The sequence below is a fragment of the Electrona antarctica genome (genome assembly GCF_951216825.1).
Source record: "Electrona antarctica genome assembly, chromosome: 22".
NCBI classification, from domain to species: Eukaryota; Metazoa; Chordata; class Actinopteri; order Myctophiformes; family Myctophidae; genus Electrona; species Electrona antarctica.
This window is the reverse complement of record NC_136805.1, coordinates 15,949,156-15,976,319: the sequence shown is the minus strand read 5'-3', so window position 1 is coordinate 15,976,319 and position 27,164 is coordinate 15,949,156. Positions and strand designations below refer to the sequence as shown.

The 27,164-nt window shown below is 45.6% G+C and overlaps 1 protein-coding gene across 1 annotated transcript; it reads left to right on the top strand.

The window, feature by feature from the left end:
* Positions 1 to 23,484: 23,484 nt before the first annotated feature.
* On the top strand, positions 23,485 to 26,935 carry LOC306914932 (uncharacterized protein). Its single transcript, XM_079492169.1, has 2 exons — positions 23,485 to 23,518; positions 24,166 to 26,935. Exon 2 carries the CDS (start codon positions 24,479 to 24,481, stop codon positions 26,579 to 26,581), a length of 2,103 nt encoding a protein of 700 aa, XP_079348295.1. The 5' UTR covers positions 23,485 to 23,518; positions 24,166 to 24,478; the 3' UTR covers positions 26,582 to 26,935.
* Positions 26,936 to 27,164: the final 229 nt, after the last annotated feature.

Below are 27,164 nucleotides of genomic sequence, written 5' to 3'. Positions count from 1 at the left end.
GGTGGGCGTGTGAGTACAGGACACCCACCCGGCTCTCAGCCACACACTAAGTACACCTTGACCTCTGTCGCGTCTTGGAGGTGAAAGTAAAAAGTTTATCTTGTTTTAACTTGAGTGCTGTAATGCGCTACAAAGCCAAAGTGCAGTAGATATATGATTATATATCATTGCTCTCCGGCAGAAACCTCTTATCTCCATAATTTATTTTAAGTTTTTTTTTATTTTTTATTTTTTATTAACACCCCACTTGATCATACTACAGCCTCACACTTTTAAGCTTCACCAGTAGCAGATCTACAAGCTCGCTCGCTCCATGTTTCGAGCTTGTCGAGCTGCAATTTTTGCTATTTTTTGAATTTGAATCCTGATAACTAGTAACAGTTTTGGACATAATGAAGTTTCCACCCGACAGAGACGTGGCAGCGGTGGCCGAACGGATAGCGGCGCGGTCTAGATACCGGAAGGTTCCCAGTTCGAATCAGCCGTCCGACACGTTAAAATTACCACCGCTGAAATGCCCTTGAACAAGGCATCAACCACTACGATGAAATGTGTTCTATGAGCAGGGCCTGGCTGGAAACAAGTTCTTGAGCTTAGCCCAGATACCCTGGGTAAATATAGATTTCATTTCATTTCATTTCATTTCATATTGCACTGATTGTATATTCTGTTCACGAGGTAGTTGTTCATCCCAAAATCATTGAGGCATTTGACCTTAGACACAACTACTAAATAAGTCAATGTATCCAAATAATGAATGGTTTGAATCCGTAGATTACTTGAGTATTGTATATGTTATCGCATATATTTCACTGCATTTCTAAAAAAGATGAGCTGTGTGGGAGTATCGCTCACCACATGAATTAAACAGAACAGGTGTATCTGGCAGAAAATCCATGATTTCCAGAAAAAGTGGGAGTCCGTGTCAAGTGGATTTGAGTTTGCAGTCTGCAACCTCTGTAAACTTGGTGAATTGTTCTGATAAGCAGGCTTGTTAGGAGTGTAGTCTTGTAACCACTTGAACCCCAGCACGCCCATACTGGCTATTCCTACAAGCTCACAACGAGCTGGTAGAACTGCTATTTTTGGCACAGAGATTTGGTGTAGATGGAAAAAGGTCATCCAAGTACAGTAAAACTCCATGGCATTTATTGTCCTAATAAGGGCAATGCATTCTTCCAATTACACATAGTGAAAGAAACTAGAAAATAAAATGGCTAGCTATCACTTACGCACACTTTTGAAAGCCCGGCTGAAGCTGAGCAGTGGTGGACAAAGTCAGTATAGATGCTCTTGGTCAAAATATCACTCAACTACAAGTGAAAGTTCTTCAATGTGCCTACAGTGGCCTTGTTGCAGCAGGTGAAAGTAGTACACGCTGTGGGAAAAAAAGAAATGCAGTGACAAAACTTATCTTGAGCAATACAGAATATTGCCTCGATTTGACGGATAACATCCATATTAGCTTTTAGGGTAAGCACTTTATATTTTGAATTTACGGGCATTAAACATGGAATTCCAGTATACTCGTGGATGTGTCGTATTTACAAATGTCAGACTCTTATGAAGAAAGATATCTATATATTTGTGTGCATTTTTGACCAAAGGCTAAGACAAGCCCCATATACTTGTGTGTATATAATGGAGTGTACAAACTGAGCTGCTGGCGTTGTGTGCTGTTCAGAATGAGAAACTATAACCGAAGCCGGTAGAAGACGAGGGAAGCATTGATATGATCAACCAGGAGACCTGCTGTCCCCGACACAGATGTGTGATTGAATCAGTCCCACAATATGACTCCAGAAGGCAAGCTGAACATACAGGGACCAGGGGGAGGGGGGGATGCAAGGGGTCGTTCTGGGACCGCTCAAGGACACGTTTTTCCTCTCACGGAACGGAAAACGCACTGAAGACAGATAAAGCCAACCTCCCCACTCCACACAACTTTAACACATTTTGGGCGGGAACCTCTTTTGGTGTTAGCATTATGTTATGCTTTAGCTATTGAAAAATAGCAGATCTACAAGCTCATAGCGCGCCACCGAGTGGCGCGCTACGAGCTTGTAGGTCTGCTATTTTTGAAAGATCGAAGAACCTGAGACCTGAGATCAGATTTTTAGAATCTGATCTCAGGTCAAAATGGGTTAATACTCTTCCTTCCCCATTGTGTAATGCTATAAGCAGTTATCAGCGGCGTGTTTCCCTCTCTCTCTCCTAATGGCCGACTGTCAGCTCCTGCTATCTCCCCCATATATCTGTCTGTCTATCGCGTTTCTGGGGGTTTACCTTCCTTATTTTATTTGCCCACCCCCTCCTGCCCGCTACAAATGTATGTTGTGTATATACGGACAAAGATACACGATATAAACTTATCTTGGTTGAGCGCGTGGTGGCAGGGAGTGAGACCGAGATTCTATCACACATATACGCCTCAAATGGGCTTTGTGCGCGGCGCGGGGGTCATGCTAGCGCCGCGTGACGACATTATATTGGCTCAATATTATCTGCAGCCGGAGCAGACTTTACATCCTCTCAGCGACAAACGCAATACATCTTTTTCCAGTTTTTTCTTCTTTTATTTCATATTCTCCGTGCCTCCGCTGTATAGTGTTCCTAGCTGATAATGACAGATAAAAGCCATTGCCAAAATAAAGTTACCGCCACACACACACACACACACGCACACACACACACACACGCACGCACACACACACACACACACACACACACACACACACACACACACACACACACACACACACACACAGTGTTCTGCTACCGCGATGGCCTGTGATTCCTTTAGGGACGCGGAGCGGAGAGGCAGGCAGGCACGCACGCACAGACACATATTTATATTGCTATACTTGTGAGTACATACATAATATGTTTAATCCTAATCGTAAAGCCAGAGTTATATACTCGGTTACGTGCTACTACTCCAAAATATACGAGTGTGACCAGGGAAACCTGGTCCTCACAGGTGTAGGAAAACAAGTGCACGCGCGCACGCACGCACGCACGCACGCACGCACGCACGCACGCACGCACGCACGCACGCACGCACGCACACACGCATGCACGCACGCACACACGCACGCACGCAGACACACACACACACACACACACACACACACACACACACACACACACACACACACACACACACACACACACACACACACTCATGACGTGCCGACATCACGGGAAGCTCTGAAATTCAATGATACAGGCTCATAGGACTCTATAGGAGTGAGGCACCCTGGGAAAAAGAGTCTCCTCTCTCTGCTCCTGGTGATTTATGTTACACCCGGGAGTGTGGCGAGCGCAGACATTCTCACATCCCCCCCGCCCATCGCGTTCTATGTCCTAGGAGGGTGGGCCTTGGCCGCCGCTTACCTCACAGCATGCTGCTGTCCGTCCTGTGGCGAAGTACTCAGGTTTTTGAGTGTTGAAACCACTCCTATAGACAGCTATATACGTATGTCCCTTGGTCGCTGGGTCTGTCCCTGGCGGGGTGGCTGGGTCTGTCCGAGCGCGAAAATAGCGTTATAGCGTTTGTTCACCACCAAGTGTCACTGCTGCACAGCCTGCACACACACACACACACACATACACACACACACACACACACACACACACACACACACACACACACACACATGTACACACACACACACAAAGGCCAGGGATGAGGGCACAAGTACGGTACAGCACCACTCACTTCAGACGGGTCTGATTTTTTACCTAAGTAAAAGTAACTATACCACAACATGTTGTGTAGTCAGGTTTCACCTGACAACATTGTTTTAAATAAAGTACAGTCGAGTAAATGTAGGCCTACTTTCTGCTCCACCTCTGTTGGACTGGCAGTGGGAGCGGTTCTGGGAGACGGTGTTGGGAATGGGTCCTAATGCGACCACCACTGGAAGCAGGGAGGGGTGTCCCTATAGCACCAGCAGTCATGGAGGGGTGTGTCTATAGCACCAGGAGTCATGGAGGGGTGTGTCCTTATAGCACCAGCAGTCATGGAGGGGGGTGTCTATAGCATTGATTGATTGATTGAAATATTTATTAACAGTTTGCAGAATTACAGTACATTTCAAGCACAAACTCAATACAAAGGCTGTTAACTGTGAGTGGACGACCCAATTAAGCATTACACTTGTTTACAAGAGGGTCCACCATGTTCCCAGCAGTCATGGAGGGGTGTGTCCCTATAGCACCAGGAGTCATGGAGGGGTGTGTCTATAGCACCAGCAGTCATGGAGGGGTGTGTCTATAGCACCAGCAGTCATGGAGGGGTGTGTCTATAGCACCAGCAGTCATGGAGGGGTGTGTCTATAGCACCAGCAGTCATGGAGGGGTGTGTCTATAGCACCAGCAGTCATGGAGGGGTGTGTCTATAGCACCAGCAGTCATGGAGGGGTGTGTCTATAGCACCAGCAGTCATGGAGAGCTGTGTCTATAGCACCAGCAGTCATGGAGAGGTGTGTCCTTATAGCACCAGCAGTCATGGAGGGGTGTGTCTATAGCACCAGCAGTCATGGAGGGGTGTGTCTATAGCACCAGCAGTCATGGAGAGGTGTGTCCTTATAGCACCAGCAGTCATGGAGGGGTGTGTCTATAGCACCAGCAGTCATGGAGAGGTGTGTCCTTATAGCACCAGCAGTCATGGAGGGGTGTGTCTATAGCACCAGCAGTCATGGAGAGGTGTGTCCCTATAGCACCAGCAGTCATGGAGGGGTGTGTCTATAGCACCAGGAGTCATGGAGGGGTGTGTCCTTATAGCACCAGCAGTCATGGAGGGGTGTGTCTATAGCACCAGCAGTCATAGAGGGGTGTGTCTATAGCACCAGCAGTCATGGAGGGGTGTGTCTATAGCACCAGCAGTCATGGAGGGGTGTGTCTATAGCACCAGCAGTCATGGAGGGGTGTGTCTATAGCACCAGGAGTCATGGAGGGGTGTGTCTATAGCACCAGCAGTCATGGAGGGGTGTGTCTATAGCACCAGCAGTCATGGAGGGGTGTGTCTATAGCACCAGCAGTCATGGAGGGGTGTGTCTATAGCACCAGGAGTCATGGAGGGGTGTGTCTATAGCACCAGCAGTCATGGAGGGGTGTGTCTATAGCACCAGCAGTCATGGAGGGGTGTGTCTATAGCACCAGCAGTCATGGAGGGGTGTGTCTATAGCACCAGCAGTCAGGGGGGAGCATTATGGACCCCCACTGTAGAGTCTGGGGCCAACCGGATCACTCTCTTTTACCAAGCATCATAAATCTTACTTTACCTTCCTCTCTCACTCTCGCTCTCGCTCTCGCTCTCTCTCGCTCTCTCTCGCTCTCTCTCCCAGGTGGTCTCCCTGGGGCACTCATTTACCTCGCTGCCTCCCTCTACTGCTTTGTGGCTTGACGCACACACGTGCACGCACACGCACATGCGCATACACACACACACACACACACACACACACACACACACACTGAATGAACAGAGACGGATCACAGCAGGTCAACGGGGTCGGTGGTCGTGGAGGAAAGCCTCCAGACAGAGTACAGACCAGGGTTATTAGGTTACTTATATATTATTATATTAAATAAAAGTGAAAACATTTTACTCAGACTGAAATGGGACTGGCCATGCAGTGCAGGATGTGCTCCTTATCTTCATATCCATGATGACTCAGCACTGATGACTCAGTGTGCACACACACACACACACACACACACACACACACAGACACACACACACGCACGCACGCACGCACGCACGCACGCACGCACGCACACGTGTGTGTGTGTGTGTGTGTGTGTGTGCGCGCGGGTGTGCGTGCGTGCGTGCGTGTGTGTGTGTGTGTGTGTGTGTGTGTGTGTGTGTGCGCCAGCCATATGCGCCCGCACACACACACGCATGCGCCTGTGCCATATGCATCGCCCACTTTCACCTTGACGATAAGTCACTGTCAGATGGATTCCCCCGCATCTGCAAACAAACTTTACTTTCCTACCAGTGTCGCTTTGCGTCTCCCCCTCCCTCCCTCCCTCTCTCTCTCTCTCTCTCTCTGAGAGAAGGTGTGTGTGCGCGCTATAAACTCAAATGTCAGAGCCTTACATAACGCCATGCGGGCCCCGCTCAAACAAGCTGCCATTGTGATTTTTATTAGAGCTGATGTGTGGGGATTTAGCATGGCTCTTTTGTCCATATGCCACAACACACTGGTTCTTCTTCTTCTTCGCCTGCGCTCGCCGCCTCGCTCACGCGGAGGAGAAGAGGCCTTTATTGGATTAATGGTAGACCTTATATAATAAACCTGCTGCCAGCTTATAACTGGGAAGCAGCAGGGAGACTGCTGTGGACTTTCTGCTGCTGCGGTGGGGAGCGATTATAACTATAGGTCATTGCGACCGTATGGTCTCAGTTTATTATGAAAGCCTGCATTTCCCGTCAGTCGTTTGGTCGGTCACACCTCTATATATGGTCACGCCTCGTGACATCACGCAGGGAATGAGACATTATTACCCCAGGTGAAGGAGTTTAAGTATCTTTGGGTCTTGTTCACGAGTGAGGGGAGGACGGAGAAGGAGATTAGCCTGAGAATCGGAGCGGCATGGGGCGGTATTACAGTCGCTGTACCGCACTGTTGTGACGAAAAGAGAGTTGAGCCAGAAGGCAAAGCTCTCTGTCTTCCGAACAATCTTCGTTCCTACTCTCACCTATATGGTCATGAAGTGTGGGGCAATAACCAAAAGAATAAGGTCGCGAATACAAGCGGCCGAAATGAGTTTTCTCCGATGGGTGGTCTGGCATCTCCCTTAGAGATAGGGTGAGAAGTTCAGTCGCAAGAGACACTCTTTCAGCAGTATGAGTCTGGTTCTATCAGCCTCTTTCAGCAGTATGAGTCTGGTTCTATCAGCCTCTTTCAGCAGTATGAGTCTGGTTCTATCAGCCTCTTTCAGCAGTATGAGTCTGGTTCTATCAGCCTCTTTCAGCAGTATGAGTCTGGTTCTATCAGCCTCTTTCAGCAGTATGAGTCTGGTTCTATCAGCCTCTTTCAGCAGTATGAGTCTCTGGTTCTATCAGCCTCTTTCAGCAGTATGAGTCTGGTTCTATCAGCCTCTTTCAGCAGTATGAGTCTCTGGTTCTATCAGCCTCTTTCAGCAGTATGAGTCTGGTTCTATCAGCCTCTTTCAGCAGTATGAGTCTCTGGTTCTATCAGCCTCTTTCAGTAGTATGAGTCTCTGGTTCTATCAGCCTCTTTCAGCAGTATGAGTCTGGTTCTATCAGCCTCTTTCAGCAGTATGAGTCTGGTTCTATCAGCCTCTTTCAGCAGTATGAGTCTCTGGTTCTATCAGCCTCTTTCAGTAGTATGAGTCTCTGGTTCTATCAGCCTCTTTCAGTAGTATGAGTCTCTGGTTCTATCAGCCTCTTTCAGCAGTATGAGTCTCTGGTTCTATCAGCCTCTTTCAGCAGTATGAGTCTGGTTCTATCAGCCTCTTTCAGCAGTATGAGTCTCTGGTTCTATCAGCCTCTTTCAGTAGTATGAGTCTGGTTCTATCAGCCTCTTTCAGCAGTATGAGTCTGGTTCTATCAGCCTCTTTCAGTAGTATGAGTCTCTGGTTCTATCAGCCTCTTTCAGCAGTATGAGTCTCTGGTTCTATCAGCCTCTTTCAGCAGTATGAGTCTGGTTCTATCAGCCTCTTTCAGCAGTATGAGTCTGGTTCTATCAGCCTCTTTCAGCAGTATGAGTCTCTGGTTCTATCAGCCTCTTTCAGTAGTATGAGTCTGGTTCTATCAGCCTCTTTCAGCAGTATGAGTCTGGTTCTATCAGCCTCTTTCAGTAGTATGAGTCTGGTTCTATCAGCCTCTTTCAGCAGTATGAGTCTGGTTCTATCAGCCTCTTTCAGTAGTATGAGTCTGGTTCTATCAGCCTCTTTCAGCAGTATGAGTCTGGTTCTATCAGCCTCTTTCAGCAGTATGAGTCTCTGGTTCTATCAGCCTCTTTCAGCAGTATGAGTCTGGTTCTATCAGCCTCTTTCAGCAGTATGAGTCTGGTTCTATCAGCCTCTTTCAGCAGTATGAGTCTCTGGTTCTATCAGCCTCTTTCAGCAGTATGAGTCTGGTTCTATCAGCCTCTTTCAGCAGTATGAGTCTGGTTCTATCAGCCTCTTTCAGCAGTATGAGTCTCTGGTTCTATCAGCCTCTTTCAGCAGTATGAGTCTCTGGTTCTATCAGCCTCTTTCAGCAGTATGAGTCTCTGGTTCTATCAGCCTCTTTCAGCAGTATGAGTCTGGTTCTATCAGCCTCTTTCAGCAGTATGAGTCTGGTTCTATCAGCCTCTTTCAGCAGTATGAGTCTGGTTCTATCAGCCTCTTTCAGCAGTATGAGTCTGGTTCCATCAGCCTCTTTCAGCAGTATGAGTCTCTGGGTTCTATTCAGTATTTTAGCCGTGACGTAAGCACCCCCTCCAGAGATACTTCCGGGTCCTACTTTTTTGTGTCCCCATAGAGTTATATTGTGTCCCTCCGTCAGACTAAATCTAAGACGAAAACAACCACGAAAGTCTCATTTTACCGCTTTCCTTGCAACAATGCCCCCGAAATATTGTACTGAGCAAATGGACTGTTACCACCTTCAATATTATTGATAATAATATAGTCTTTATTGTCGCCACATCATATATTTTCTTTATAGCTTTTTAGCATTGAGACCCATTTTAACCCTCAAAGGCTTCCTTTCTGAAAAATAACGTCATTGTAAAAAGATTCACGCGTTTAGATATTCTATTTACAATGAGATGCGGACGGGAGCTGGTGCCACTTGAACCCGGACGTAACGTAGGACTACAAAATGACGTCGGACTTAAATACAGAATTAGCCTCTTTCAGCAGTATTAGTCTCTGGTTCTATCAGCCTCTTTCAGCAGTATGAGTCTCTGGTTCTATCAGCCTCTTTCAGCAGTATGAGTCTCTGGTTCTATCAGCCTCTTTCAGCAGTATGAGTCTGGTTCTATCAGCCTCTTTCAGCAGTATGAGTCTGGTTCTATCAGCCTCTTTCAGCAGTATGAGTCTGGTTCTATCAGCCTCTTTCAGCAGTATGAGTCTCTGGTTCTATCAGCCTCTTTCAGCAGTATGAGTCTCTGGTGCTATCAGCCTCTTTCAGCACTATGAGTCTCTGGTTCTATCAGCCTCTTTCAGCAGTATGAGTCTCTGGTTCTATCAGCCTCTTTCAGCAGTATGAGTCTCTGGTTCTATCAGCCTCTTTCAGCAGTATGAGTCTCTGGTTCTATCAGCCTCTTTCAGCAGTATGAGTCTCTGGTTCTATCAGCCTCTTTCAGCAGTATGAGTCTGGTTCTATCAGCCTCTTTCAGCAGTATGAGTCTCTGGTTCTATCAGCCTCTTTCAGCAGTATGAGTCTCTGGTTCTATCAGCCTCTTTCAGCAGTATGAGTCTCTGGTTCTATCAGCCTCTTTCAGCAGTATGAGTCTCTGGTTCTATCAGCCTCTTTGTGGAGCGACGAGAGGCAGCAGAGACGCAGGAGGATGAAAGGCCTGCAGGGTGTAAGCTGGAGCTTTTGGACAGAAAAGGCCTCCTGGCTCTCTCTCTCTCTCTCTCTCTCTCTCTCTCTCTCTCTCTCTCTCTCTCTCTCTCTCTCTCTCTCTCTCTCTCTCTCTCTCTCTCTCTCTCTCTCTCTCTCTCTCTCTCTCTCTCTCTCTCTCTCTCTCTCTCTCTCTCTCTCTCTTGTGCTTTAAGCCATTCTAAACGGGAAAGCATCCGTGGCTCATTTTTTTTTAGTTTATTTTTTAACATTTTAACACACCTATACTTTGGCTATTTAAAAAAGAATAGCAGATCTAAAAAAGCTCAACAGCACGGCACTTCGTGTCGTGCTATGAGCATGTAGTGAACATTTTAACTCCAAATCTTTGCTTCTGGGGGTTCCCTGGAACAAAACATTTTGAGTTGAGGGTCAGCGGCCAAATATATTCTTGGGGATCCTTGACATGAAAACGTTTTGAGCACCACTACCAATACAGCAATAGCATGATTAGGATTTAGGAGACTTTTTTTTTATCGGGCCCTCAGTTCTTAATGGTTTAATACGGAGCCCACAAAAAAGGGGGGAAAAAATGAAAGAAATTGACAAAAGTGTATAAGAAAACAGAGCTTCCATCCAGGTTCTATGAAAAGGACTTCAAAGCCTCCCAGGCTTTTTATTTTTATTTTTATTTTTGAATCCTGCGCGGCGGAGGGCGGCGTTCAAAAGAAAGCCCAGACAATGACTTGGCGGCTTTGATGTGGTAAACAGGGAGGGCAGCTCGTGGCCACTCCATGCCGAGAGGACAACTTTGCATATCGTACTGAGCTCTCATTCAAGAGCCCTCCATCCACAGGGGCATGCTGTCTGAGTGACTGTTGTGTGTAGCGATGGCTCGCGGCTGGTTCTCAAAGCGAGTCAAATGAGACCTCTGCCGTCGTTAAACTGTATTCTTAGTGTCACCCTTACATGTCTTTGGTTTGAGAGCGGCACTTCCACATTCCTGGAGGGCGGAAGTGCCCATGCAGGGCGGCACCAGATGACTGGAAAGGGTATTATCCCACAAATATGGACCACAAATGGGTTCTGTGTAATACATGATAGATGTAACACATCTATATCGGCCGATTCTAGTTGTTTTTGGATTAATCGGCGTCGGACCGATTAATTAATCGGTCCAATTGTCTTTACAGATAAACAAGCCTAAAGTAAAGCCTCAACATGGACTACACTTGGGCTCAGCGACGACTCCAGATTTACTCCTCATGTCTCCTGTGGTCGACTGATGCTACTTTATTGTATTGTACAGTATTTAGTGTTCAATGCATCCCCATTTCACATTTGACTTGCCTACGTAATTGGTGACATTTGGAAAAACTAGTCAGATAGGGCTCAGCAACGACTCAAAATGTACTCCAAATGTCTCCTGTGGTCGCTTGCTTAATAGATGTTTTCTTCTACAGTATTTAGTGTTCAATGCATCCCCATTTCAGCTGCAAGTCCCATTGAAAGGGGGGCATTTTATTTTTATATGCTGTTTTGGCAAACCGACTGACCCTGATTTCCATTCTTTCCCCCCTAGAGGATCAACAAGCACACTTATTTATTTTGTTAAAGCTATGTTTAGAGGCATGACTGACTGTCAGAGGAGAGAGAGGGAATGTTGTCTATTTATGACTGGGTTTATGTAAATCTGAAGATTGCACTACTTTAATCTGAGTATGCTCGGTTCTCAATCGTCACTTACAGTAGGGATGCAAGCCTTCGTGAGTTTTAAATCACTGTATGTGTGCGTTCCTATGTCAACTCAGTCAGTCAATTCTGCATATCAGTGTCCATTTGATGCTTGCCTTGAGGGAAGGGACGGCCACTCTCGTCATGTTGACACGAGTCAGCTGATCTGTCTCATACTACACATGTCATATTTTATATTTACATTTCTGTTTCAGCCCTAACCAGTTTTATCAGATTTTGCAAGTAACCATGTCTATGAAAGGGCCACACGAGCAGATTTTCTATTTTTAAATAAAAATCTTGAAAAGTTTGTAATAAAAAAATTATAATAATAACCCTGATGTGCATCCACTTCACGTAACAAAATGAAATTTGAGGGGTCGAGCCCAGATAACCACTATGATTATAATTCAAATAATCAGAGTGGCGGAAAAGTACAATATTTGCCTTTGAGATGTAGTGGAGTAGAAGTAAAAAAAATATATAGAAATCCAAATATAAGTCATTATAGGTTTAGGGTTAAAAATGGCAAACACGCAAAATAAATACAGAAATATGGCTTTTATAAAATAGCCGTCCTAAAATTGTACGCATGTGTGTGTTCGTTGTGCATTTGTTAAAGCCACATGAATAATGATTATTATCGTCTGTTGTCAGTTCCATTACTCCTACTGCAATTATGTAGAATTCTGTCGTGTGCAGCCGAGTGGAAACAAAGGCAGAGAGATTTTAACGCTCTTTCACTCACACAGAAAATGATTGTTCTGTTAAAGCGTGAGTGTTTGTGTGCTGAGCAGCTGGCGTATGTCGGATAAAACCTTCTGCTGTTTTGCCAATGACAGCTTGCCGGCAACCGACAACTTAAGTTATGATACAAAATATATATTTTTTTAATTTGTTTTATTATTATTATTGTTATTGCGAACGCCAGTGAGCCATTACTATGTAACCTGGGCAGAACTGTCTGTCTGTCTGTCACGCTGTGACACCACCTGCCCGCCACCAGAGGGCGCAGCTGTATCACACACAAAAAAATACACGCACACACACGCACACGCACACACACACACACACACACACACACACACACACACACACAGTAGAAATATAAAATAAAAAGTACGTAATTTATTCTAATTGTTGTTATTGCAATATACGAGCTGCGTTCGCTTCCCGTGTTCGCGCGTCTTACTTGTTATTATTGAAATGTGTGTTGTTGACGGATAAAAAAGTTCTCAAACCTTTTTCTCTTTTTTTCACTTTTGGTTGCTGCTCTACAAGCTCTCACTGCTTGACTTGTTGTCTTTCAGGTCAAGGACCCCCTTAGCTGAGAGATATATGAAGCATGACCCCCCCACTACATTAGTTTATGAAATTGTTTCATAGATTTCATAGACACCTTCAATATCATCAGTGTTTCGGGTCTTTTAAATGTAGGCCTACAACCTGGTCAGTTCCTCCAAAGATGGTACAGGTAACAGCAGTAGTAGCAGACATAGAAATAGAGACACGTCCTTCGGCTCTGGGGCGTGGCTAACTTGAGAGGAGGCAAGCTGTTGTGACGCACACGGAAGCTTGCCAAGCTTCCGCCAAGCCCCCAGTGAGGCTCTCCAATGTTGAGGCACTCGGCCCTAGTGGTAAGAGCGGGGACTGCAGGCGGACCCGTGGAGTTGTGACGAGGAAACCCAGTGCAGCTGGGGTTTAACATTGAGCGCCCGTTTACACTTCCGCATTCTGGACACCAAATTTGGTGTCCAAATCGGAGAAAAAAAACGCGGAAGTAGACCGTTCTTCTGGGTGCTTCAAAACGCCACTGAGCAACTTCCACTGAAAGGAATAGCGGGGGGGGGGGGGGGGGGTGGGCTGTGGTTAAGTCTCTATCCTTTTAATACTCTATGGCTTCCGCGTGCGTCGCAGAAGCTTCCACGCGCGTCACAGAGCAGAGTAGGCCAATCAGAGGCAGGTGGAGGCGGGTATTTTCGTATGCAGCTCTTAAGAGGCAACCACGCAGCAGCAACTGGATGGAACTGGAACTAGAAGCTGGAACTAGAAGCTGGAACTAGAAGCTGGAACTAGAAGCTGGAACTTGAAGCTGGAACTAGAAGCTGGAACTTGAAGCTGGAACTTGAAGCTGGAACTTGAAGTTGGAACTAGAAGCTGGAACTTGCCAGACACTGAGATTCTGGGGATTGTCGATTGAACCAGATCGAGTCTACTTCAACTGTGAATTGGGCAAAGCTATACCCTAGTCTACTAAAAAAAAACTATAGACCTGGAAATGAGTATAATGGGTCCTGTTTAAATTTCTCATTTCTCATTTCTCCGCCGTGATCCCCATTTCATCTTTCAATAATGATGGGTAAAGTTCGAGGAGCGCCAGTCAAAGCTGTCATCTATAATTTAAACGGTATCGATCAACGTCTGCCTCACCTCCCGTTCAACCTGACACACCGAGACAATGGGAGGATATCATTGCAGAAACCTTGTATCTCCACATCTCAACTTCTGTGGCTTTTATTTCTTCCATACATTAATTCTCCATACTTCACCCTACAAGAGTGTCACTCAAAAGTAGCGAAAACAGCTGATCTGCAAGCTCATAACGTGTCACACGTTAGCTTGTAGATCGTACTTTTTACTGTTGCTGTGAGCTTGTAGATCGTACTTTTTACTATTATATTTGTATTTAATAATACATAATGGACATACAAGGTTTCCACCTCAACCACCTGACAGAAATGCATTATAATATGGGGAGGTGAGTGGGAGGGAAGCGGGTAAAACGTCTGTTTCCTTTGCTCGTATATAAGCTATAGAATAGATTCCTGTCCAATTTGTATAAGGCAACTGACAGATTTACTGAAGAGATGGAGGGAGAGAGAGCTGGCGACGGAGGGAGATGGAGGAGAGGAGGACTCGTATAGGGAGACGAGGAGAGGAGAGGGGGAGCGGACAGAAAAAACGGCCTTTTCACTAAGCAGGTGGAATGAGCAGCAAAGAGGGAGAGACTGCAGGATGGAGAGGAGAGAACAAGAGAGTTGATAAGCAGGAGGAAGTCGAGGCGAGGCAGTTTTGTTTGTAGAGCACATTTCAACAACAAGGCAGTTCAGTGTGCTTTACACACACAACATCAAGCAAATTGAAACACAGTTATACAATGACATTAGGATGTGTGAAACAAAATAAGTAAAACATGAAAGTTACAGCGCAAAAGAGAACAACAAATAAAAGTAATTCAATCAAAGACAGTGGCAAACTGATTTATATGTCATTGTACGACGGTGGTGCTTGCCAGCAGATCTACAAGCTCACAATGTGCCGCGACAAATCGGATTTTCCTGCAATGCAGACAGACAGACAGACAGACAGACAGACAGACAGACAGACAGAGAGACAGAGACAGACAGACAGACAGACAGAGATAAAATACAGAGGGAAGGGCACAATCTAGTTCCCATCAAGCCTTGAATGCTCAAATTAAATATTAAACCGCAAATGTTGAATAACATTTTCCCAGAACTGTTCTAGGTCAACTTGGAGCTGGATACACTGTTTATTTGAAGAAGGAAACGGAGACAGACAGACAGACAGACAGACATACAGACGGATGTCACGGACAGCTAATTTGCATGTTTTCGTACATAAGCCGCTAATCAAAGCGAGCGTGACTATATCAAAATCACGGCGCTGAGAGCGGAGGCACTTGTCGTGACCTTTGTGACGTAAACAGACCACGTACAGGACAAACAGGACTGTGTCAGTTATGTGTATATCTCAACATTATTATTTTTCTCCGCATGTCCTTTGTATCTCCAGCTACAGTACAACTCTTGTTCTTCTCCCACTGTGTTGTTGTTGCCTTGTTGTTTGTGATCTCTCTCTCTGTCCCGGCAAACCTCCTTGACCTCACATATTGTAATGCTTGTTCCATTTCAAATATTGCACGCATTGATCAGCGGCACACAGCGCTGCATGCAGCCAGACGCAGATGGTGCACACACCGGGTGAGTAGACAAACTGATGGACCATATGTTATTGTTCTGGTAAAGGCCTTATATGTACCGCAGAGCCGTATGCACTCTCACCGAGTGCAGCCGACCTTGATGGGTCTGGGTGCGTATGTGTATGGGAGCCTACAAAGTGGAAAGAGACGGGATATATTCATCCATTTCTCTTAGAAAAAAACTGTTTCTATTGATCAAATGCATTTCCTCCTCTGGCTAAAAAAGCGTAAACAATCCAAATCCCCACGTGGAGCCATTACCTACTCCAGCCTTTATGGTTTTTCAATGACGTTTCTTCTGTGTTCACGCATGCGGCTCCTGGATGCGTTATGTTATACCCCCTAACAGGAACACTGTATCCATCATTTATTTTGTTGTTCAGATCAAAACAAGAGTAAAATCACTATGCTTCCCTAGTTTCCCAGGCATAATCATTGGGTTATATGTTCACATTGGCACTCACAAAATCTGATTATTATATATTTTTTGGCCTGACCAGAACAGTTGGAACAGTTTTTTTTTCATCACGTCTGTTGAACCGAAAACAAAACAATACACACGTGGAAACTGATATCTGCCAATCAGATTTGAAGCGCATTGGCGGCGGTTTGTGTGGCTTGTATCACTCGCCAACAACAGCAGATGTGACTCATTACAGGGCCATCGGTTGGCGTCTCAGGGAACGGCGATTGCCACGTTCACATTCAACTTCAAATTTGATTATTGTATGCATCGTTTCTCCACATCTTGCACATTGTTTTCTCTTTACAATTTCCAAACGTGATTTTGCGATTGGCTATTTTATTTTTGATATTGCTTAGGCGGTCACCCTGTAGTTTCTTTCATTCATTCATGGAATGACGAATTTTGAGGCTGTAGATTGTCTAACACAGTCCTCTGCCAACACAAACCAATGATTTTGAGCGGTGCTTCCGCTCCATTACGGAGCTATGTGTGTGTCCATATGTCTGTCCCTGTGTCTGTATGTCAGAGCACGGAAAGCTGCAACACGGTAGCTCTGTCACTTCTCAACCGTTTCGGACGTGGGGCGGCTGGAGTCGTGGAGTCGGACCCGCGGCACACTGCCAGACTGGATTACCAGCCAAGGTGCCTGGACCACTGAGCCATGGCCCAGGCCACAGGTGTGATTTTTAAAGATATTTTGGGGCTATTTCTGCCTTTATTGTATAGTACTGTATAATACTTACAAAGGCCGTCAAGTCGGGCTCGGAAATGAAACCTGTGACTCGCCGTCAGAGCCTATATATATATATATATATATATATTTTCCAATGTGGAATGCACCGTAACCGCTAGGCCATCGGCGCCGCAAGATTAAGATATTTTTAAACTTTTCTCTCTCACTCTCTCCCCCCCCTCTCTAATATATGTTTTTGAGGCATTTCAGGGCCATTTCAAAAGCTAATGGCCTGCATGCATCTGAGCACTGTTTGGCTTGGCCAAGTACTTGAGGAATGGGTTTTAACGCAAAGGCCCCCACCCCCCACCCGCGCTACCCCTCCGAGCAGCCAGCGGAAAAGTCTGTAATTACCGTAATTATTAAGCACAGCGAAGGTCAGCCGGAGGGCAGCAGCAGCCGGATCCCCATTGGACGATTCCCAAGCGAGGAAGTAGAGTAGTGGACATGAGAGGCACACCGCCCGCCTCCCAGTGGTGGAAAGTAACTAAGTACATTTACTCAAGTGCTGTACTTTTTATACAACTATTTGATTTACTTTACTGGAGATTTTCCAATGTAATAATAATAATAATAATAATGGATTTTATTTATAACGCACTTTATATTCAACAGAATCTCAAAGTGCTACACAAAGTGCAACACACCATTAAAAACATCTAATAGAACAGGAACATTTAAAACATAAGGGCAAGGCTATAAAAATGCTTTGGTAAAAAGGAAAGTTTTTAGTCCTCTCTTAAAAGTGTCGACCGACTGTGGGGATCTCAGGTGGGCGGGGAGAGCGTTCCACAGTTCGGGGGCGACCGAGCAGAAGGCCCGGTCACCCATGGTGCGTAGGTTAGTCTTTATGGGTTTGAGGAGGTTGGTGTTTGATGAGCGGAGGGAGCAGGTTGAGGATTGAAGGGTGACAAGTACTCAAGTGAATTTTCAAATACATACTATTTCTTGCAGCAGAGTATTTCTACAGTGATACTTTCCCACTGAGCAATAGTCGTCTATTAGACGTCCGTCTAAAAATGGATTATAATTGGTCTAAAAATGAAAGGTTTTTAGCTGTCTAAACTTAGCCTAGACGTTTATATATAGTCTATATATAGACGTTGAAACAATGTTTCAACATCTAATCTAAGCCTAGACCGCTAGACTATTTATAACCTATTTTTAGGACGTATAGTAGACAAAAAAATGCTCATTGGGTTTACTTAAGTAAAGATCTTTTTCCACCACTTGCTTCTCTCTCTATCAGTGGCACACTGTGAGCACTGGCAGCAGAGAGTGGAGAGGCAGCTAGTGGAGCACATGAAACATCACAGAATATCCATGCCTGATTTATCACAGCAGGGCAGCTCAATCAATGTAGGACTTGCCGGTCATTAAGTTGAGGTCAAACTGACTGCCAGTGGTGGTTGAACAGCGGTGGCCCTTCTCCTTACAGTAGACACACGCCAGTTTAAATAGAACCGTGTACGTGGCTTCTACAGTATTATATGTAAGATATAATATCTGGCAAGGTGGTCATTGTCGGGAGATAATTCACCGACAGGGAGTTTAAAGTGAATAATATCGCGACAATGACTGGCTGCGACCTGCCCAGCTGCAGTGCTGGAGCACTGTCTGAAAACAAGGAAGTGAGTGGATCAAATAGGGTACTGTATTTCTCGCTCAAATGTTTTCAAAAACATTTTTGAGAGCAATGTTTAGCTGTAAATTACATTGTGTCACAGTGTGTGTGTACATGGCTGTCATGTTGGAAACAACAGTAAATCAGCAGGGCCCAGCAGGTGCTCAGAGGGTTTTATTAGGCAGCGGTCTGTTATAGACAAGCCCCCAGTGAGGCTCTCCAGTGTTGAAGCACTTGGCCATAGTACTATGGTGAAAGAAATGCAAATGCCACTCCTTTCCATGCCATGCCAGAAGGCAGCATTCAGGAGAATTGCTTTTTTTCCGAAGTCTCCTGCAACTTGAACACAGTATTTTGTGTTGAACAAATTTGTTTAGAAGTCCATGTTGTACACCGCTGGGTTGCGCCCTCAGCACGTCCCTGTTAGGGTTTGTCAGAAATGTAAACAGCACAAGGTACACAGAAACACAAAAAAGTCCCAGGGACTTGTTTCCATTGTGGTTCTATGTATTCAATTCGTCAACATAGCATAAAAAATCACACCCGTGTGAACTGAGTGGTGTAAGGTTTTATATAGCATGATCAGCTGTGGTCTGACGTAATGTCTGACGTTAAAGATCTTTGGCTAGGTAGACTCGTCTTCTGATGTGATGATTTGTGACCATGAAGTTGATTCAGCTGGAGTTTTTGTCCGATGTGAGGTATTATATAAGGTAAGGTATTATATAGCCTGATCAGCTCTGATCTGACGTAATTAAATCACACCTGGATGTGATTTCACAACTGGCTTTTTTTGTGCAGAGAAAATGACCATGGTTGCTACGGTCATCCAGTTCACCCGGGTGTGATTTAATTACGTCAGAAATTATTTTGAACATAGCAACCATGCTCATTTTTTTCTGCACACAAAAGCCAGTTGTAGGAGTGGTTTACACCACTCAAAAAGAACACAATTATACATCAACAAATACAAAACACTATCTATCTATCTATCTATCTATCTATCTATCTATCTATCTATCTATCTATCTATCTATCTATCTATCTATCTATCTATCTATCTATCTATCTATCTAACTAATACTATAAATGCACCAAGTCTCTGTGTGTACATGTACCCACGTAACTCGAGAACCATTCGCCCCATCGACTTCAAATTTGACACACGCGTTCCACACCACCACAGGGAGTGCAGTGCCCGGTGTCGAGTCCGTCGGATAGCCGGTTGTCCAGAACCAGCACAAAAGACTCTGCCCGGGCTCTGGCCCTGACCACCCCTATGTCTCCATATATGGAGCTGGCCTGTTCTGACATCACATGATGTTCTCACTTCTGACGTCTGCATAGACTCAATATGTGGGCATGCCTGACAAAGAACTCCATATATGGGCATAAAAGGCACACAGGCATAACTGGGTGGGGCATGCTTTAGTACCAGAGACCCCAAATACGAATTTTCTAAAATAGAATTAGTTTTTCTCCAAGATGTTTTGCAAATTGTACAGTAGCTTGTAGATCAGCTATTGTAGTGTGTGTGTGTGTGTGTGTGTGTGTGTGTGTGTGTGTGTGTGTGTGTGTGTGTGTGTGTGTGTGTGTGTGTGTGTGTGTGTGTGTGTGTGTGTGTGCGTGTGCGTGTCTGTGCATGACTAATTTTGCAAACCACAAGACCGATTAGGGTCATATATACTTTTTCTTGGGCATGCTGCCAGTAGGCCAAGGAATTAAATCCCCAAATATTTGTTCAAAACCCTGTGAATATTTTTCCTCGTTTTGTGAATTCATAATCTCAAGGTGCCGATTCAGAATCTAAATGGAAAGCCTTTATGAATGTATTACCCTAAGCCATTAATCAGGAAGTGTTCTACGAATCAGGGTTCTATTACCTTCACAAAAACATTGCCTAAACTTAACCTCACATTTGTCTGACTATCGCAATGTCCGACTGACGGGGCAGCCCCCGTAAATACCCTCACCCACGCCTTCAGGGTGAGGAGGTGGGTCTTGTCAAAAGTGGGAATCACACAGTTGTTGCAACTCGTTCAAACACACATAGAATGTTTGGCCTTCCTACATACCCATAACCTATGAGTTATTCTCCTAAATGAATAACATGACTTGTCTTTATTCCAAACCTCCTCGACAACCCATACATGGATGCAGAAAGGAGTGAATCACAAATTATGGCTTTTGTCTTGTCCAACACAAACAACAGTGTGTAACTCTGTTCCACAGGAGGTACCAGTTCAGGCTAATGATAGTGTAGATGGCAGTTATGTGTGTGCCCGCTTCATCTCCATACGCTGATGGCTGACATCACCCCAGATGGCTTCGCCTCACACAGTAGACTACAGGCTAGACTTCCCCTCTAATTACAACTGCTTAATTTGACCTTTGCCAGCTGACTGCCAATATCAACATGCACCCTTTTTTCCTTAATTGCACGTCTCATCTCTCTCTCTCTCTCTCTCTCTCTCTCTCTCTCTCTCTCTCTCTCTCTCTCTCTCACTAAAGCGTGTTGATTGTTTTGTTGTTGCTTCCGCCCGGCCCGTTGTATGATGTGGGGATCATTAAAAATCCATTGTTGGAGACAGCAGCGAGGCAACCACTTCAAAGGCTTGGAAGAGAAGAGGGCTGTCAGGCGGGCAGGCAGGGCCCCCCCCCTGCTCTCCCATTGAGTTCAATTACTGCTCCCATTGGCTCCTAATGATACCCGGAATGATTGCTGAAGCACCAGGATTAGAGGGAGAGAGAAAGGGGGGGGGAGAGAGAGAGAGAGAGAGAGAGAAAAAACAACAACAATGTATTCAGCAGAACGGTAGTGAGGTGCCGGTAGTATATAGAGCTGTGCCTCTCGGCGCTAATTGACGTACTTATTATGAGAGATCTACGCGTGCGTCTTCTGGGACCCGTCCTCGTCCCAGAGGACGGGGGTGGGGTGGGGGGGTTTGATCGTCCATCAGGACTGGCTTAATCGCCAGAGCATTTCCCATGCTGCTACCAAGGCCAACGTCTGGCACTCGCCTTCCAAAGAGCTTATAGCTCTGTGCAAGGTGGGCAGAAAGACTGGCAGGAGGGGATCGAGGGAGGCGAAGGAAGCTACAAAGGAGACAATTAACAGGCAGCAATTTAAAGCAGAATTGTTGGTATCACAGAGCTGGGTGAAGACGCAAGAAAAGAAACAATTACTGTTAGTGAAACTGGCACTCTTGGAATGGACAATATCAGATAGCTGCATGTTGTGGTATGTTTTGGTCTCGGCTGACTCAAGCCAGCGTACCGCTCGTCCACACCTTATCAGTATCAGTGATAACTTTTTGCGTCTGTTCATCCGAATCCGAATCAGCTTTATTGTCATGTCACAGGTTTACAAAGTAAAATAGTAGGATAAATACTTTTCCGTGCATCGTTCCCATTGTCTGGTTATGTCCATAGAAAAAAAAGAAAGGGAAGAATAGAGGGAAAGGGCAAGTGGGAAAAAGAAAAGATATAAATGAAGGTGCGTGAACATAGCAGCAGATGTAGGCTATACTGTACTTATGGAGGTCAGTTAAGGTGCTAGAAAAGCACACAACAAAGACAAATGTCAGAGTGCTGTACATGGGATTAAGGTGAAAGATGTCAGACAGTGCGTGTCAACCGCATAATCCACATAAGGTAGACGGACACTAGTATAATCCACAAGTAGGTCCTCGAGGGAAAGCAAAGAAACAAAGTCAAGTCCCTTCTCCCTGGTATAATGCATCCGGGATGCACCGTGGTGAATCTCCCTGGTATAATGCATCCGGGGTGCACCGTGGTGAATTCAACCTTCTCCCTGGTATAATGCATCCGGGATGCACCGTGGTGAATTCAACCTTCTCCCTGGTATAATGCATCCGGGGTGCACCGTGGTGAATTCAACCTTCTCCCTGGTATAATGCATCCGGGATGCACCGTGGTGAATCTCCCTGGTATAATGCATCCGGGGTGCACCGTGGTGAATTCAACCTTCTCCCTGGTATAATGCATCCGGGATGCACCGTGGTGAATCTCCCTGGTATAATGCATCCGGGGTGCACCGTGGTGAATTCAACCTTCTCCCTGGTATAATGCATCCGGGGTGCACCGTGGTGAATTCAACCTTCTCCCTGGTATAATGCATCCGGGATGCACCGTGGTGAATCTCCCTGGTATAATGCATCCGGGGTGCACCGTGGTGAATTCAACCTTCTCCCTGGTATAATGCATCCGGGATGCACCGTGGTGAATTCAACCTTCTCCCTGGTATAATGCATCCGGGGTGCACCGTGGTGAATTCAACCTTCTCCCTGGTATAATGCATCCGGGATGCACCGTGGTGAATCTCCCTGGTATAATGCATCCGGGGTGCACCGTGGTGAATTCAACCTTCTCCCTGGTATAATGCATCCGGGATGCACCGTGGTGAATTCAACCTTCTCCCTGGTATAATGCATCCGGGGTGCACCGTGGTGAATTCAACCTTCTCCCTGGTATAATGCATCCGGGATGCACCGTGGTGAATTCAACCTTCTCCCTGGTATAATGCATCCGGGATGCACCGTGGTGAATTCAAACCCCCCTACTCTCCCTGGTATAATGCATCCGGGATGCACCGTGGTGAATTCAAACCCCCCTACTCTCCCTGGTATAATGCATCCGGGATGCACCGTGGTGAATTCAAACCCCCCTACTCTCCCTGGTATAATGCATCCGGGATGCACCGTGGTGAATTCAAACCCCCCTACTTCTCCCTGGTATAATGCATCCGGGATGCACCGTGGTGAATTCAAACCCCCCTACTTCTCCCTGGTATAATGCATCCGGGATGCACCGTGGTGAATTCAAACCCCCCTACTCTCCCTGGTATAATGCATCCGGGATGCACCGTGGTGAATTCAAACCCCCCTACTTCTCCCTGGTATAATGCATCCGGGATGCACCGTGGTGAATTCAAACCCCCCTACTTCTCCCTGGTATAATGCATCCGGGATGCACCGTGGTGAATTCAAACCCCCCTACTCTCCCTGGTATAATGCATCCGGGATGCACCGTGGTGAATTCAAACCCCCCTACTTCTCCCTGGTATAATGCATCCGGGATGCACCGTGGTGAATTCAAACCCCCCTACTCTCCCTGGTATAATGCATCCGGGATGCACCGTGGTGAATTCAAACCCCCCTACTTCTCCCTGGTATAATGCATCCGGGATGCACTGTGGTGAATTCAAACCCCCCTAGTCCCTGTTGAGTCAAAACTCAGTAATGGAGCCTTTGCTTGGCATCTCAAAAAACTACCCTTCCCAGAGTGCAACACAAAAGATGGCCGCTGCTCATTAGGAGCACCTGGAGACTATAAAAGGCCATTCAAACAATCGGAGGCAGAGAGAAGACAAGTTATTTCAGGAGTTCAGCACAAAGATGCCAATGGTCTGTTGAAATGTTTATTTACTTGTTTGAAATGCTGCAATACTGCTTTAATGTGTTCATGGTTGGGTTAAGGAACACATTGTAGAATACATTCATTGTGGGTTAATTGGGCACCCTTCTGTGTTCACACTTGACAATGGTTTGGAAGTTAATTCATTTGTGTTTAAGTATAAATTACAAAAGAATAAGACAAACTGTTAAAATAATTTACATTAAGAATTTAAAGACTACTAAAAATGTGGACAATTCATGGTTCATATGTTAAAAGGTTTAAAATGCCTATTTAGAAAAGAGCTGATCTACAAGCTCAAGGATCAGCTATTTATCTTATTTCTTTATGCCAACTGCTTAAATGGTTACTTGATTTGAAATATCTGTTCCATTTAAATGGTTAATTTGAAGTGTTTCATTTAAAATGTTGACTTTAATAATTTGTCTAAAATATTGGATTGGCTTGGAGGTTAAGTCATTTAATTTAACATTGAATTGTTTAAAATACATGTGATTGTTTAAAAGACATTTGCTTGCTTAAAATACGTTATGTTTAAAAACAAGTGGTTAATAAATAACTTATTGAGTGATAAGCTGTTTAAAAAGAATATTATCTGTTTGGCATTGTTGTAACCTTTGTTTTTCTGTCTTCAAAGGTTTACAACCTACTTGATTAACAACCAATCAACAAAATGAAGCCAACAGTTCAAAAGCAACAAAGTTGGAAAATAAAAAGTTGGATTGTGTTGGAAATCTCGAGTTGTCTCTAGTCCTTTGGAGTTGAACAGGAAATTAACTTGACAGTTGTAAACCACATGCGAGCAGCCTGGATGAAGATAAACGGCTTCAGTCCAAATCAAAGCTGTTGATGCAGAGGACAACTTAACAGTAGAAAACCACCTGCGAGCAGCCTGGAAGAAGATAAACGGCTTCTGACCAGATAACAAGCTGTTGACGTGGAGTGTCAAAATGGTGGAAGATGGCCTGGAGAAGTCGGTCAAGAGGCTCAAAATGGAGCGGACCATTGCAAAAGGCAGATTCACCAAACAAGCCGACTACATCGAAAGGGGAGCAAACATGATGCTTCAACTAGAATTGAAGGAGGAGTTCACTGAACTCTCAGAACGTTTCAGCAAGATGCTCAAAGCTAATGATGACCACAAGTTTGGACTGGAGGCTGACATTAAAGACTATGCAGAAGCAGTCCTTGATGAACGGCAAGTGGCTGAAATTGAAAAGTCTGCAAAAGAAGGTGAGACAAAGCTGGCAGAGATTAGAGCCATTGTTCAGATCAACCTATGGTCCAGGTATGGCAAGAGTGATCTTAAAAGGGCGATCCTTGGAGCCGAAATGGCCAATGATGCAGCAAATGATGTACCAGTAGAAAATGTCTATTTAAAAGAAGAGTACCTCATTCTTTTAGATGAGTGGCTAAAAGAGGCCATCTCAGAAATGTCCAAATGGGAGACCTGGATCCCTGGGGAATCCAGGGATGAATTGGATGGAAGAATCAAGAGACTAAGAACATCCAACAACAGACTTAAAGAAAGCGAACCTGAATTTGCCACTGCACAGCGGCTGGGAATCGATCAAGAAATCGGAATCACCAGTCCAACGACGGAGGCAGCCTGGCTTCAGGAGGAGGAGACTCAGACCGATAACAGAGCGGGCACTCCTGAAGACTTGGAGGAGAACTACACATGGCAAAATGGACCAGAGTTCCAGAAGTCACCAGTGGAGGAGTGGCCTGTGGAGTCGGCTAAAGAGGTTGCAGCCCATTCCAATGAGAGTGTAAGCGCTCATGGAAGTCAGAAGAGTGAAACTCAAAAGGTAAGATCCCCAAGAAGGAATCCCATTGGCTGGGTTGAAGCGCTGGTGGAAGTGAGAAGCCTGTTCACACCGGTGAGAGTCACCCCCTGGGGTCGAGCTGCCAGGCAGAGGCTGAAGAAGTGGAAGGCCCCAAAGAAGTGGAAGGCCCCAAATCGATCAAAGTGGGAGGCCCCAAAGAAGTGGAAGGCCCCAAAGAAGTGGGAGGCCCCAAAGAAGTGGAAGGCCCCAAATCGATCAAAGTGGGAGGCCCCAAAGAAGTGGAAGGCCCCAAAGAAGTGGAAGGCCCCAGAGAAGTGGAAGGCCCCAAATCGATCAAAGTGGGAGGCCCCAAAGAAGTGGAAGGCCCCAAAGAAGTGGGAGGCCCCAAAGAAGTGGAAGGCCCCAAATCGATCAAAGTGGGAGGCCCCAAAGAAGTGGGAGGCCCCAAAGAAGTGGAAGGCCCCAAATCGATCAAAGTGGGAGGCCCCAAAGAAGTGGGAGGCCCCAAAGTGGGAGGCCCCAAATCGATCAAAGTGGGAGGCCCCGAAGAAGTGGGAGGCCCCAAAGAAGTGGGAGGCCCCAAAGAAGTGGAAGGCCCCAAATCGATCAAAGTGGGAGGCCCCAAAGAAGTGGAAGGCCCCAAAGAAGTGGAAGGCCCCAAATCGATCAAAGTGGGAGGCCCCAAATAAGTGGGAGGCCCCAAAGAAGTGGGAGGCCCCAAAGAAGTGGAAGGCCCCAAATCGATCAAAGTGGGAGGCCCCAAAACGATCAAAGTGGGAGACCCCAAAACGATCAAAGTGGGAGACCCCAAAACAATCAGAGTGGGAGGCCCCAAACCAGTCCAAGTGGGAGGCCCCATTACCCAAGCGACCTGGGTTGACTGGTGCACCTCTTCCTCACAGGCTGAAGAAGAGAACCAGGCTGAAGAAGAGAACCAGGCTGAAGGAGAGAACCAGGCTGAAGGAGAGAACCAGACTGAAGAAGAGACCCAGGCTGAAGAAGAGACCCAGGCTGAAGGAGAGAACCAGGCTGAAGGAGAGAACCAGGCTGAAGGAGAGAACCAGGCTGAAGGAGAGAACCAGGCTGAAGGAGAGAACCAGACTGAAGGAGAGAACCAGACTGAAGGAGAGAACCAGACTGAAAAAGAGGATCAGAGTCAAGAAAAGGACCAGACTCAAAGAATCTAAAGAACAACCAAGTGGAAAGGACTTGTGTGACCTCGCTGGTTTTGGAAAAACCAGGAGCTCAAGTGGGAGGTGTTGAGTCAAAACTCAGTAATGGAGCTTTTGCTTGGCATCTCAAAAAACTACCCTTCCCAGAGTGCAACACAAAAGATGGCCGCTGCTCATTAGGAGCACCTGGAGACTATAAAAGGCCATTCAAACAATCGGAGGCAGAGAGAAGACAAGTTATTTCAGGAGTTCAGCACAAAGATGCCAATGGTCTGTTGAAATGTTTATTTACTTGTTTGAAATGCTGCAATACTGCTTTAATGTGTTCATGATTGGGTTAAGGAACACATTGTAGAATACATTCATTGTGGGTTAATTGGGCACCCTTCTGTGTTCACACTTGACAATGGTTTGGAAGTTAATTCATTTGTGTTTAAGTATAAATTACAAAAGAATAAGACAAACTGTTAAACTGTTAAAATAATTTACATTAAGAATTTAAAGACTACTAAAAATGTGGACAATTCATGGTTCATATGTTAAAAGGTTTAAAATGCCTATTTAGAAAAGAGCTGATCTACAAGCTCAAGGATCAGCTATTTATCTTATTTCTTTATGCCAACTGCTTAAATGGTTACTTGATTTGAAATATCTGTTCCATTTAAATGGTTAAT

What these genes read in the sequence shown, in the direction of transcription:
- LOC306914932 (XM_079492169.1), top strand. Translation starts at nt 24,479, where the DNA reads ATGGTGGAAGATGGCCTGGAGAAGTCGGTCAAGAGGCTCAAAATGGAG.